Source organism: Solea senegalensis, linkage group LG1 (genome assembly GCF_019176455.1).
Source record: "Solea senegalensis isolate Sse05_10M linkage group LG1, IFAPA_SoseM_1, whole genome shotgun sequence".
Taxonomy (NCBI): domain Eukaryota; kingdom Metazoa; phylum Chordata; class Actinopteri; order Pleuronectiformes; family Soleidae; genus Solea; species Solea senegalensis.
The window spans coordinates 11,489,765-11,504,075 of record NC_058021.1 but is presented as its reverse complement, the minus strand read 5'-3'; the positions used below and the strand labels follow the sequence as shown (position 1 = coordinate 11,504,075).

The window sequence follows — 14,311 nt, the reverse complement described above, 5'->3', positions numbered from 1 at the left end:
CTTTTTTTCCTCAGTGGCCATTTTGATGCGACACTGGATGAAAAGCCACGTTTTACTGATAACATTAATAATAATGGTTCTGTTCTCTTCATGTAGTTAGAACAGTGAGTCAGCCTAAACCCTGAAACCTGGGAAAGCTAAATGGAACTCAGCCATTGTCCTTTTTGTTAATTATACCTGTGCTTTTCCACTTTTCTTCAAAATGGTTCGATTGGAAAAAAGGCTAGTTGTGTTCATTAATCATTTTAGAGGCACTAATTGGTGCTTTTAAATGCCTGCTTTATACCCATTTCTTTGCCCCATGTTTCCAGTCATTGTACTGAGCTAAGTCAAGTTGATGCTGCTTGTTGCTTTATATTTCCAATAAGCGTGCTAAACTAAGTCGCTGCTGCATATGGCTTCATGTTTCTCGAACAGACAAAATGGGGTCGTCCTTCTCATTTAAATCTTGACAAGACGGTGGAAAAAGCCTAGTCAAACATTCAGTGTGTGAGAAAGTCTCTGGGTTTTAAACTTGCTGGGGCCTTTCTGTCCTCACACAGATCGGCATCTGGGTTAATTGGAGACTCTAAATTGACTGTAGGTGTGAATGTGAGTGTGAATGGTTGTCCCCCAATATTGAAACCATGCGTTGGACTGTTGACCTCTCCTGGACATATCTTACCTTGTACCAATTTCAGCTGGGTTTGACCCCAGTTCTACTGGAATCCTTATAGAACAAAGCAATGTAGAGAATGAATGAATGATGAAAAGTTTACCTTAACAGGAGAGGGGGAAAGAACATTGTTATTTGAGTTTATAGATGAGAGAGACTTTTGTTCTTCTCTATGACCAAATGTAACACTACAATAGGAAAATGTCAAAGCTGTATACGATCTTGTTTTCTCTTAAATTGCATGAATTGCGCACGTCAACGTTGGCTCCATCCTCAAATATCAACGGGCTGGTGAAAGACTGCTTTTTTTAACAACAAACATGCAATCTTCAAACATGTTTTCGGTGCATTTTTAAACGTGTAGGGATAAAATGATATCATCTGTGAGCCACACACACACACACACACAAAGGCATTGTTGACTTATTTTGACCCTCTGTGGCTTCAGAACCTGTTCTCCTGTTGTTAAACGTGTACGTCCCCTTTGTATCTGCTTCACTGTGACACATTTGCTTGAGCAAGGACTGAAGTGAAGGAAAAAAGACAATAAGGAAAGAGGGCAGTCTGTCTTTGGCTTAAGTCTGCAACAATGATTATGACATGTATTTATTTTCAACACTGAGACCTGACACCCTGCCACACAATGGGCCTGAAAGGAAGTAGATTAAAAATTGTAATTTTATTAGATTTTAAAAAATCTTCTGTGGTCGTTTTTATTAAAATTAACATTTTGCCCTTGATCTGTCTCTGTTTCTTTTGAACCACCTGAGCAAATGAATCAAACCCTCAGGGAGAAAACAAGAGAGGCTTTAAACAAAACATTTGCGACAGTTTTGACATTTGGTGGTAGGAGATTCGAGTCAACCGAGTGCTCGTCACGTGCGTTGTGTTTTTGCTCATCAAGCAGGTGAAGTGGCTGTCGACCACAAGGCCTCAGAAGAAGTCTCCAGTGAGTCTGCCTTTATTTTAAAATAAACCGTTTTTATTTATACTCGGTATCTTTAATAAATGAGGCATGTGCTTTGATGTTTTAACAATAAATAATGTTTAATAAAGGTTTAGAATAATTATGTAATATTAGAAAGGTCCCTAGTGTAAGATCGAACAAATATCAAACAACCGCAAAATGTATAAAAACCAAAGATTAGGTCATGAAATATGAACACCTGCATGGTATATTGCGCATTCATTACATGCAAATAGAAATAGCCTATATAATCCGAGCGTAACTGAATTCAGACTAATTTAGCCTCGTCTTCGTCAAAAACGGATTTTATTTTGAAAGGCTAAACCGGAAAATGATGTAACTTCTGTTCGCTTTTCTGTATCAAGTGAAACTTGCTGAGCTCATTTCACTCTATAAAAACACGTTGTTAGAGCAGTGGTTTGGTTGGTTGTTTTCACTCGCTGTTCAGCTCCACGATGTCCAGGCACGGTCACGGCCATGGCCACAGCTGCGGGTGTGAGGGGACACACGAGCCTGCGGAGAGGGGCGTGGAGTACGGACTGTACCGGAGGATTGACACAGAGAAGGTGCAGTGTTTGAACGAGAGCAGGGACGGAGACGGGAAGCTGGTGTTCAAACCGTGGGATCAGCGGAAGCAGCGGGACAAGGTAACGGCGGTTCAGGGCCTCTCCCCCCGGTCAGGTGTCCCACATGTGTCCGCAGAGGACAAACACAGATGTGGAGAAAGTGAGGGAGGGTCCTTGGCTCTTGCTTGAGTTAGTAGCTGTCGATTATTTTCTCGATTAATTGAATACAAAGTCATAACATGTTGAAAAATGTGCATCGGTGTTTTACCAAACCTGGAAATGATGTTCTCGAATGTAAGCTTGTTTTAATTATTGAAAAGAAAACACCCAAACTGATTAATCATCAAAATGGTTGACGATTAATTTAGTAATTGGTTTATATTGGATACATTTAATAATCGTTGCAGCCTGAGACAAAACGTACAACAAAATTAATAAAGGTAAAGGTAAAAAAGAAAATAATCCGAGCTTATTATGATTGTTACTACCGACCACATTATGGCCACTGTTATAAAGACTCCAATAGGACGTCATCGCTTGATTGCGATGTTTATATAGCTACAAAGTAAAGATGTCTTCATCTGATTACTGTTAATTCCAAGAATGACCTCAAAATTGCTATTTTAGCTTAAGAAATAAGGGGAAAAAGGAAAAAACTGTATATAATGTGAATATATATATATATATATATATATATATACACACACATAAATATATATAATCATGCTTTTTAAAAATTATTATTATTTATTTTTGCTATTTTAGACTATTGTCAGGTTAATGTAGAATGACTTGTGTCAATATAAATATACTTTACATGGACCTCAATAACCTTAACCTGAAAAAGACAGACAGGTTCACATGAGTTGTCAATAGTTTAGTGATTGAAATCAGAATTTTCAAAATTTTCTAACTGTGTTTGTTTAGCTTACTCTGAATATATCCAAGTTAAGGCAATAATCAGAAATCAGTCTTAATCTGGTTAATGTAGGAAGATTCCTCCCTGCCCTGGTGACGTTGCAGTATGTTTCCATGGACAGTCATACGCCGAGCAGCTTCTCTCATAAACCAGTCAAACCCAGTATGATAATGTTTTATTTTATTGTTCCTGTTAATGTTTTTATAGACACTCTATAATTACTAAGAAAACATTTTTTTTCCCCCTTCCTAGTATGTTGAAAGTGATGCAGATGAAGAGTTGCTGTTCAACATCCCGTAAGTCCTGAGGTTTCCTGACGTCGTAATCGTAATTTTTTTTAATCTGCTGGTAATAAAGCTCTGCACCAACAATGCTGAGATTAACATATTTAGTGTTTGGTAATTTCACACCACGCTGACTGATTTCATTTTTGGTTTTCACACTGTTGTTGTTGTCCCGGTCCCATTTTTCTCTTTGCTTTTGTTTTACTCCGGATTCACTGTATGTTGCGTCTCTTTCAGTTTTACAGGCAACGTGAAGCTGAAGGGCATCATAATCTCTGGGGAAGATGACGAATCTCATCCAGCTGAGATTCGGCTGTGAGTTTCTGTGTCTGATCTGGTGTCAGGGAAATCACACACACGATAAACTCCTTAGACCCAGAGTCTTTAAAATTAAATGAATCGTGTTCATTTGTAATAATAACTTTGACATTTTAGTGTTAGTGTACCTGGTGATCACAAGGCTTTAAAAGAGCATAATTATTATTATTTTTTTACTGTAGGTACAAGAACATCCCTCAGATGTCGTTTGATGACACCGGCAGAGAACCTGAACAAGCCTTCAGACTCAACAGAGACCCCACAGCTGAGCTGGAGTATCCCACAAAGTGAGACACAAAATTTTATTTTATTTCAGCAAAGTCTCTCCAGGTTGAAATAAAACCCCTGTTTTGGCTGCTTGACTCATACTGCCTCATACCCTCCAACCAACAAAGCCTGTGTAAACTGTCATGCTGTTGATTGTTAGCCTTTAATTGTGGTTACGGCAAATGACAAAAAGTTATTACATCCAGGAGGAAGCAGCTACTACCAAAATGAACAAGCATACACATATGAGTTAATGCCAGCACTTATGAGTCAACTAACTGAAACCATTTTATTAACAACAAGAAGTTCTGCTTTGTTAACTCTTATTTAACTGTAACCACTAATAACTACTTACATTAGGTGAGTGGATGGAGCTCCCTGGAGCAGAGTGGGTAAAGTGGAGCTCCAGGGAGACTAAGGGGTGTAAGGGACACTGGTGTCCAGACAGGGGTTGCCCTGGTTCAGACAGGACTGGACAGAGCCCCCTGGGCATTGTGGAGCTCCAGGAAGGGAAGCATGATAAACTTGTAACGTGTAATATGAAAAGTAAAAGTAGTGATTAATTTGTCATATTTTCCAGCTCCAAAATATTTATTCTCACATTAATTTAATCCTCCTCAGTTGAATGAATGTGGAGGCTTTTTAACTGATACTGAAAAGAAAAGTGTTGACAAAACAATTGAAGCCGATCACCTGTTTCTCTTTCCATTAGTGATCACTGCTTGTGTTTCTGTTCACTCATGTTACTATCGTTCCTTATAGCCCATGTTAACCTCCTCCTCTAAAGCTTCACCACCTCCTCTTACCCCCCCTCCCTGCTCCCCATGAACTCTCTTTGTATTTTTCAGGCGTTCTCAACGTTGCATTAAAGAGCATCTTGTTGTGTCCGGATTTTTTTCTTTTCAGGATTGCTCGTTTTACCAGCGTCCATCATCTGTCCATCCACGTCTCTAAAAACTTTGGAGCAGAGAACACCAAGATCTACTACATTGGTCTGAGGGGCGAATTCTCAGAGGTCAGTCTGACATTCAGTGCTCCACATTGTGTATATTCTTTCAGTCATGAATATTTTTCATGCTCTTCTACAAGCAGGACTTCACTGGCTTGACCTCAAATAACTTCCCAGGAATATTTACTTTGTATTTCTGTACTGTGTCATTTGTTGGTTTGGCTGCTTTAGTAGTCTGTAAGGATTGATCACATCTGAGGGGATTGTTGTTCACATGCGGCATTGGGAAGTGTGTCAGACGCATCGTTGTAGGTTACGTTTACTTTAACCCCATCCTGTTATCGCAGACAGATATCGAAAGTGAAAGTTATCTTACAAAAAATGGGCAGAAGCACTCACTCATTGAACATTTTTTTGACAATTCTACATCCATACAATAAATATAAATCCAGTATATTTTAACTTTGGTAAAATATTGAACATTGTAAGATTCACTGTGTTAACATTTGCTGAAAATTACATAACTTTTACAAAACCTTGAAATGATGATGTTCTCGAATGTCTTGTTTTTTCCTCAAACTAAACTATTCATTTTTAACAATTATGTGTTATTTGGAGTAAAGAAACCAGGCAATATTCACATTTAATAAGCTTAAAAATATGTAAGCTTGTTTTAATTATTGAAAAGAAAACACCCAAACTGGTTAATCATCAAAATGGTTGACGATTAATTTAGTAATTGATTCATATTGGATAAATTGAATAATCGTTGCAGCCTGAAACAAAACTTACAAAAAAATTAGTAAAAGTAAAGGTAAAAAAGAAAATAATCAAAGCTTATCATGATTATTACTACCGACCACATTATGGCCACTGTTATGAAGACTCCAAGAGGACGTCATCGCTTGATTGCGATGTTTATATTGCTACAAAGTAAAGATGTCTTAGTCTGATTACTGTAAATTCCAAGAATGACCTCAAAATTGCTATTTTAGCTTAAGAAGTAAGGGGAAAGAAAGGGGGGAAAAAACTGTATATAATGTGAATATATACAGTTATATATATACATAAAAAACTTTAAAGCACTAAATCATAAAGGTAAACAAACGGTAGGACAACAAGACATTTGCTGTCGTAAGAGTATTCAGGCAGTAGCAGCACTTAAAAGCATGTAACACAAGTTGGCCTGTCCTTTTCTTTATACTTTCAAGGCTCATAGACATGAAGTAACGATCTGTAACTACGAGGCGGCGGCAAACCCTGCCGATCACAAAGTGGACAACATCATCCCGGAGTCTAACTTCATTTCCTGAAAGCTTTGCTGAGCAGTGAGGAGGAAGAGGTGGTGGAGGGGGAGGAGGAGGGGCTTAAATGTCTGTTGATTGTGATTGACACAAGTCAAACCATCAAAGATGAGTTCAATGCTGTGCACTGGCAGGTTGGTGAAGATTAAACAGGTAGAAAGCGTCGAAGGACTGAAGACACTGAGCACCAGAGAGTTCCACATGTGACTGGAAGATGATGAGCCAAGATGTTCTGCTCTGTTTTCTGTGACATTAAAGATTGAAGCAAAAAGCTTATTAATAATAAATGCATGATAATGTTTGACACACAGATAAAGTCTGTAATCATTGAAACCCATTTATGCTCCTTCATCACTTCAATAATGTGATGGCTACTCTTAAATAAAACCGAGGAATGGAAATTAAACCCAACGATGTCAGTTTTTGATTTCTTTTGTCATGTTTACACTTTAGATTCATAATCAACTTCATGAAAGGAAAAAATCCCATTCATATGCAGACAAAAAACTACTGTGATCAGTAGCTTCTCTGGATACATACATTTTGAATATCTATATGGGCCATTCTACCGAATTCGTGCAAAGTCCAGAGTTGGAAACACATTTTCAAAAGTTGTTTTTTTCCAAAAACCTTGTCCATACATATATTGTACCATATTTCAATGGTACATATCTAATAAAGGCGCAGTCAAATTTCATATATTAATGTCTGCCTGTTCTTGAAATGTTTTTCAACTCCTGAAATGTGTCACTACCGTAACACAGCAACACACTGCAATAAAAACCATTATATTAATCTGTTAATATTGTGTGTCCATACACCCTCTAAAGAATAATTTTAGTAATTTATTATGAAGGGTTTTACAACTAAATCACTTAAAATTATTTTTTAAACAATATTTCAAAGTTTATTTTCTAAGACTCATCAAAATTGAAATGCAATCTTTTTTGTAAAATGAATTACCCTGATCATAGAGATCTCAGAGTTCATTAGTTATTACATTGAATGTACATTTAACCAATAGTTATCATAAAATGTTATTTAATGACTCAATCCTTATTTTATTTTACAAAACATTCAGTGTTACGGTAGTGACCGCACTGTTACGGTAGTGACTGCACTGTTTTGCTCATGACCACAGTATTTTGTTTGCAAGGTTGTATTATATCCCCTCAACCTTATTGCTTAATATTAACTCATAACCTGCCTTTTAATGTGAATTTTACAAACACAAATGTTATGTCTCTGATATGTGAACTTTAGATGTGGGTTGTCTGCAGTCGTGTTGAGAGCTGCCTGTGGGAGCTGCCTAGTGTTTCTCTGAGCATAGAAACAAGATTGTATTTTCTGAGCAACCTGCTTGTCAATGCGCTTCTTAATCCATGTTTCTCTTTATAATTGGCAGACTTGTATTTTTTTCTGCAAATTGTGCATGAGTGTGTTATGGAAAAGAAGGGTCTTTCTGATATGCACAGGAACTCTGTGCTTCCATACTTCCTTCTGAGTTTTTGTTCTTGCAGAACATTTTGACTTCTCTGGCCTCACGCACAATCTATGGCACCGTTTTCTATATTTTTCTTTCTTCCATTCAAGTTTATTTTTCTGTGGTCACGCATTCCAACGTCTCTTATTAGTCTCACTAGAAGTGCGTGGAGTAACAGTCTCACTAGAAGTGCGTGGAAGGTGAGGCGGCATGGGAGAAGGCGTGGCAGAGGGTGTGGGAGGTGGCGTGGAAGTTGTGCACAATCTCTCCACCTCTCTTTGACTTTTCACCAATAGCCTGTGATGTTGCTGTCTTTTTCGCCATGATCTTCTGACCTTCCTTTGCTCCCTGTCAGATAAATCACTGATAGATTTGATCTTTCCTCCTTTCTTTCGTTTCTAGTTTCGTTCTCTTTCCTTCTTTCCTTATCATATCAAACATTATTTAGCACTCTGAGATTCTTAAAAATGAAATGTGCTTTACAAATCAAATATAATAACAATTATTATTATTATTATTATTATTATTATTATTATCATGTTTAATGAGTATAATGTAATAATAATGATGAAAAATGTCCTTAAATATGTGGAACCGTACACCATAATGATTATGTCACAACCGTAACGTTACAATTCGTTACGGTTGTGACTGTTACGGTTGTGACATTTTTAGCTAATTCCTAGCATAACTCAAACATGCTAACAAGTAATTGGCTAGGAACAGATGTTTGAACAGTTGTACACACAACAAAACATAATATTTTGTTTTGAGCCCCCAAAAGTGTATTTACTTGGAGATAATATGTGTACGGTTGTGACAATTATTAATGTAACATGCTGATTTTCAGACTTTGGAGCCCATTTACTTAAAAATTATGAGAGGTAATATCTCACCATGCAGCCATGAGGGACAGGGATGCAGTGTCATTTCTTGGTCAGAAATTCTGGGGTGTGACTAAAACCAGGCTCCACCCATGTGGTAAAACAACTCGTGTTACGGTTGTGACATGAAAGTGTGGGACAGCATTTTTTAAAGCATGTTTTGTAATTTTAAAAAAAACTTCAAAATGAATCTAAATGTTTTACATTCTGTTTAAAAGAAACCAAACATATATTTTAAAATACACCATTGGAAAAAATGACAAAATTCTTTTAAGTATTATTTTCATGGATTGAAATTTAGGGCTTAGAGATTGGGACAACTACTTCCCAATAGAAAGTACCTAGGAAGGTAGCATAAATGATGATTTTGTATATATTTAGCTTAATTACTAAATAGTTACAGTCTTGTGTTTAACTAGATCATAACATAATCTTAGTAAATATTGAAGGTCTGAATTCTTAATTGTTTTGTTAAATAGTTTTTTTATTGTGGGACAGCAATTTGCACGAATTCGGTAGAATGGCCCATATACAGTATAATGTGTTTTTGTATGCCAACATACTGTCCACTCACATATGCTAGCTATCCTCTGCAAACTTCCTGATTATTTTGCCACCCATATTCCAAAAAAGTTTCTGCAGAGGCATTGTCCTGGAGATAAGAAATTAAGTTAAAAATTGACTACCATGCGTGTGTTTGCTTTTTTTTGTGCAATGATTAGATGTTTTGTATTTTATATACAAATAACTATTAGTTCAGTAGAGATTAAGTGAAAAGCAACAATGCTAATAGATTTACTTTTGACCATTATAAATGTATTTCCCTTTATTTAAAAATAAACAGTTTAATAAGTACATCTATTTACTTTTACTAATATAGATGAAACATAAAACAAAGTACAGTGAATATTACTTCAATACATACGCATATTTACTTTTAATCGTGGAAGATTTTTTATTATTATTTTATTTTGAAATACGCCGCTCTCGAAACGGGGCGTTGCTGTCGTTTTGCTCTGCGGTGACGTATGACGCCGTGTCCACGCCCCCTGCTGGTGTGCGGCCAGTAGCGGGAGTTCCGCTACGTCGTGAACTGGGACAGCAAGCGGTGAGTGTGTGGGTTTGATCATGCTAACGGGGCCGTGGTTCTTCATTTTCAACGCTTTATTTCCTCTGACCTGAAACGCACTGGGGCCTTTTGTTCCGCATGGTGTCGTCTAAAGAACGTGACATATTTTAGTTCCGCATTCGCATCGCAGCGTTCGCTTTAGCCAGGTGAACGGAGACACCGGCAGACAATACCATTTGTGTGTATGTGTGTGAGTGAGAAAGCGACATGAGCTAGCAGAGGCTTAGCCACAACTATCATCCCTGGTTATTTGTATGTATGTATGTATGTATGTATGTATGTGTTCGTGCGCGCGTGTGTGAAGTCAAATTGGGATTAAACCTGAATGCGGAGGTTAGGAATCATATCGTTTAGGGGCAGTGGAGGTTTTGTCGCGCTGAATGCCACCACTACCGCGGATGAAGAGGATGATGGAGGGTCGCCAAACAGAGCTAACCATTCACCGTCTCTCTTCTCTCCCTCTCCTCCTCGACAACCGCTCCCCACCGATGCTAACTCGTTTTTACATCCAGCAGCCTCCTTTAGCGACTGCAGCGGGATGCTCCGGGATGAGCCAACGAGCCGAGCATCAGCAGGCGCAGAGCGGGGTTTGGTGTAGTGGGGGTGGGGGACGGTTGTCACTCACTGCCGCATACGCTCGCCGGCCACTTTATTAGGAACACCTGTTCAACTGCTTGTCTACGTAAATGTCTGACCATCCAATCACATGCATTTAATAACTGAGCGTGTGTCTCTCCCTTAGATATGTATCTACATGCAGTGGCTACGGTTCGATTCAGAGAAGATGCTATTTGTGATGAAAACATTTATTGTGGACATTCATTTTTTATTACAAACTACAGTAAGGTAGATACATCACTGCTTATGTTATCATACATGCTTCATAATATATTGTTTTTTTACATTTTATGACAAAAATTACACTCTGAGTACACCACAGGTTCTAACACCTATCTGATGATAGAAGTGGGAATCACCAGAGACACCACAATACAATTATCATGATAATGCTAATCCACAAAAAGTTAAGAAATTATATGCTAAAAAAATACATACTTGGTGTCTCAAGTGATATATTGCCATGCAAAATATCACGGTGTCCATTTCCCCCTACCCCTTCCTGTTAATGTGTTCAGCACAGATAGATGGTATATATAAATAGGACATAGTCTTCCTATGAATGCTAATGCATATGTAAAAATATATTGAATAACCACCAGGGGGCGACTTAAAAAGAAGTATTTTTTAGAAGAAGGTTGGTCTTAATGGTTAAGTTTCATTATTTGTTATATTTGTGTTGTTCCCAATTTAAGAAAAATAGACATTACGGCACATATTAGCGGAGACCAGTATGATTGACAGGTGGTTTTGTCCAGTTGTCAAACCTCAACACGGCACTGGCCAAATTGCGATTCTGGAGGCTCTTAAACATCGTGGCCAGTTGACATTGTAGATATAACTTGGAAGACACACCGATGTCTGTAATATCAGGGTAAAACAACGTATGGATGTAAAATATAAGGTTTTTGTCATGGCATTTATCAAGTTTCTGGGGTAAAGAAAAGGGTAAACTTGTGCAATCAGTTCGATAATGATAAGTTGATTTAAAAATGGCATCAAATGGCCCAATTATTCATCCAGACTGATAAATATAGGTCTACTCTATTTGAAGTGTAGGGACTCTGCAAAGGAGTAGCATTGCCTCCAGGGTGAGTAGTTATTTCATGCTACAGAAACCTGAGATAAGCACTGACCGGATGCTCCTCATGGTGTATAATCCACTACCTCAGATTAGGGTTATACATTAACTGGTTATGGTAAAGGCTACGGATAAGGCTTTGGCTAAGCTCTCCAAATGACTGGAAGTCAAGGCTGTGTCCTACAAATAAGAGTTACACTGACATGACCTCTGTGTGTGTTGCCTGTGGTTTTGACTTAAATGTAATTGGAGTCATGCAGGATGGAGACTCGTGATATGCTTTAAATTGGCTGCAACACACACACATCATGTTCCTTTTGCTTCTTTGTTTGTTCCATTTAAAATAAACTCTGACTATTCACTTCTGGATTTGTTTCAGCCTTTCATGCCAGTAATCTGATACAGTGGAGTGTTATTTGGTTTTGTTGAGTGTCATTGAATTGCAACGGCAAATTGAAACGTCTATTCTAATAACATCTAGCAATAATCAAATTTCAAAAGAATCATCTGGCAGTATCAATTAGAGCTGAAGTGGAAAATTATATTTCATTATAGATGGATAGATCATTCATTAGCCACATGACCATGGTTGGTGGAATTTGATTTCACTACAGTATAATATGAGGGTTGAATTAGGGCCAGTATCATCAGTAACATTTTTGGGAAATTATTGGTAACAGTATAATAAAGGCCACCTAGGCATACTGTTATACATAAATTTTGGCTATAATACAAGTTTAATTGATTTGATTCCGATATTAATAAAGTTTTACAAACACACCGTAAGATAAAACCTCAATACATAAAATGTGTCTCTGGTTAACAAGCGTATTGTTTTCTATCCAAAGCAGATTAAACCCACAGTTAACCCACTGTGTTTCCCCAAGAATTGTTTTCCACTTGCAGTGCAGAATATGGCCTAGCGCATATAAGTTAAAATAGTTTTAGTGATTAATAATATTTTAGTTGATTGTTCATCAACCAAAAACGTTTGGTCAAGGTCGAGAGGCAGTGGTTGAATTAATAATGTAGGGGGGAAGCGCTTTGAGTGCTATCGTCAACTTTTTTTTGTGTTGCTTGAATGAAAGGACATTTAAAATGGCCTACATCTGTTACTGCTGCTGACGCCCTGGGTTGCATTGTGACAAAGAACATCCATTCCAGAATGAAGGCCTTTTCTTTTTCACTATGGCCTGTAAGAGGACATGTATATCAGCTTGGAACTTCCAGTTGTCCACTTTGAAGCTCATCAACTCCTATCTGAACTCCAGTCACCACTTCTGCTCCTCTGCCATGCGTATCCAGGGCCATAAAGAGTCTGAAAGCATCTTCACTGAGGGCTGTGCTCATATCCCTCTCCACCTGCAGTTTGTGGTTAAGATCAGAGTTGAGTTTTTCCAGCCTCTTCAGTTTGAGAGTGTCTGTCACAGCAGTGGACTTCTTCACTGCCTTACTCTTTCTATTCATTCTTTTTGATCTCTTCAAGCTTCTAAAGAGTCTGTCAGTTAGAGCCTGGGAGTTGCATCTGAGTTCCTCCTCAACTTGGAGTTTGGTGACAAGCTTCTGGTTGGCTTCTTTCAGGGACTCCAATTCCTGGAAGAGACCGTCTTTCATATCACTGAACTGTTTCACAGCCTCAAGTGCCTTTTGTTGAAGGTCAAGCTTTTGACTCTCCAGCTGATCACTGAGCTGCAGTCTCCAGGTCTGCTCCTTCCTTAGCTCAACAGTCAGAAACTCTTTATCTTTTAAGAACTGTTTCACAGCTTTCAGTGCCTGCTGATGGACATGTTTCTGTCTCTCCAGCTGATTTTGCAGCTCCAGTGATTTAGCTATGTCTTTGTCTCTCAGCTTTGACACATTTTCATTCATTTTCATCTGTGTCTGCAATGCGACAGAAAGTCTGGAAGCTTCTCCCTTGAGGATTGTATTGAAGTCCTTCTTAGCCCGAATGTTGCGGTTGAGCTCAGAGTTGAGCTTTTGCAGGCTCTCTAATTTCTCGGCAGTGGACTTCTGTAGTGCCTCAGATTCCTTCAGATGAGCGTTCTTGTGTTTCTCCAGCTGTTGGATCAGTTGCAGCCTCCAGGTGTGCTCTGTCTCAAGCTCGGCGGTGAGCAACTTTTTCTCATTTGTCAGAGATTCGTTCTTTTTCATCTCTGTCTTCAGGTTGGTCAAGAGTCTGTCGGTTAGACACTGGGAGCGCCATCTCAGTTCCTCTTCAATCTGGAGTTTAGTGGTAAACTGCTGGTTGGCTTCTTTTAGGGTCTCCAATTCCCAGCAGAGAGCCTCTTTCACATCGTGGAACTGTTTCACTGCCTTATGTGCTTGTTGATGGGTTAGCTTCTGATCCTCCAGCTGATCTCGTAGCTGCAGTCTCCAGATCTGCTCCTTCTCAAGCTTGGCAGTCAGAGACGCTTTCTCCTTTGTCAGACACTCATTCCTTTTGGTCTCTGTCTCCAGGTTAGTAGAGAGCCAGTCAACAAGATCCTGGGAGTAACATCTGAGCTCCTCCTCAACCTGGAGTTTGCTGGAAAGCTCCTGCTTGGCTGCAATCAGGGCCTCCAATATCTGGTGGAGAGCTGCTAAATTGGACTGTTTCACAGCCTCAAGTGCCTGGTGATGGGCAAGCTTCTGATTCCATTGCTGATCACTTAGCTGCAGCCTCCACATCTGCTCCTTCTTCAGCTCAGCACTGAGAAACTCTTTATCTTTGGAGTACTGTTTCACAGTCTCAAGGGCCTGACGATGGCCGAGGTTCTGACTCTCTAGCTGATCGCTTAGCTGCACTCTCCAGGTTTGCTCCTTCCTTAGCTCGGCAGTCAGAAACTCCTTATCTTTTGAGAACTGTTTCACAGCCTCAAGTGCCTGCTGGTGGACATGTTTCTGTCTC

At 38.8% G+C, this 14,311-nt stretch overlaps 1 protein-coding gene across 1 annotated transcript; it reads left to right on the top strand.

Moving 5' to 3' along the window:
- Nucleotides 1–1,961: 1,961 nt before the first annotated feature.
- LOC122778315 (PITH domain-containing protein 1-like) lies at nt 1,962–6,635 on the top strand. Its single transcript, XM_044040068.1, has 6 exons — nt 1,962–2,269; nt 3,360–3,403; nt 3,629–3,706; nt 3,892–3,996; nt 4,883–4,991; nt 6,137–6,635. The coding sequence occupies exons 1-6, from the start codon at nt 2,078–2,080 to the stop codon at nt 6,236–6,238; spliced, it is 630 nt and encodes a 209-aa protein (XP_043896003.1). The 5' UTR covers nt 1,962–2,077; the 3' UTR covers nt 6,239–6,635.
- The last annotated feature ends 7,676 nt before the right edge of the window (nt 6,636–14,311 follow it).

What these genes read in the sequence shown, in the direction of transcription:
- LOC122778315 (XM_044040068.1), top strand. Translation starts at nt 2,078, where the DNA reads ATGTCCAGGCACGGTCACGGCCATGGCCACAGCTGCGGGTGTGAGGGG. An exon ending in AGCGGAAGCAGCGGGACAAG is followed by an intron (nt 2,270 to 3,359) that starts GTAACGGCGGTT and finishes CCCCCTTCCTAG; the next exon opens with TATGTTGAAAGTGATGCAGA. An exon ending in TGAGGGGCGAATTCTCAGAG is followed by an intron (nt 4,992 to 6,136) that starts GTCAGTCTGACA and finishes TATACTTTCAAG; the next exon opens with GCTCATAGACATGAAGTAAC.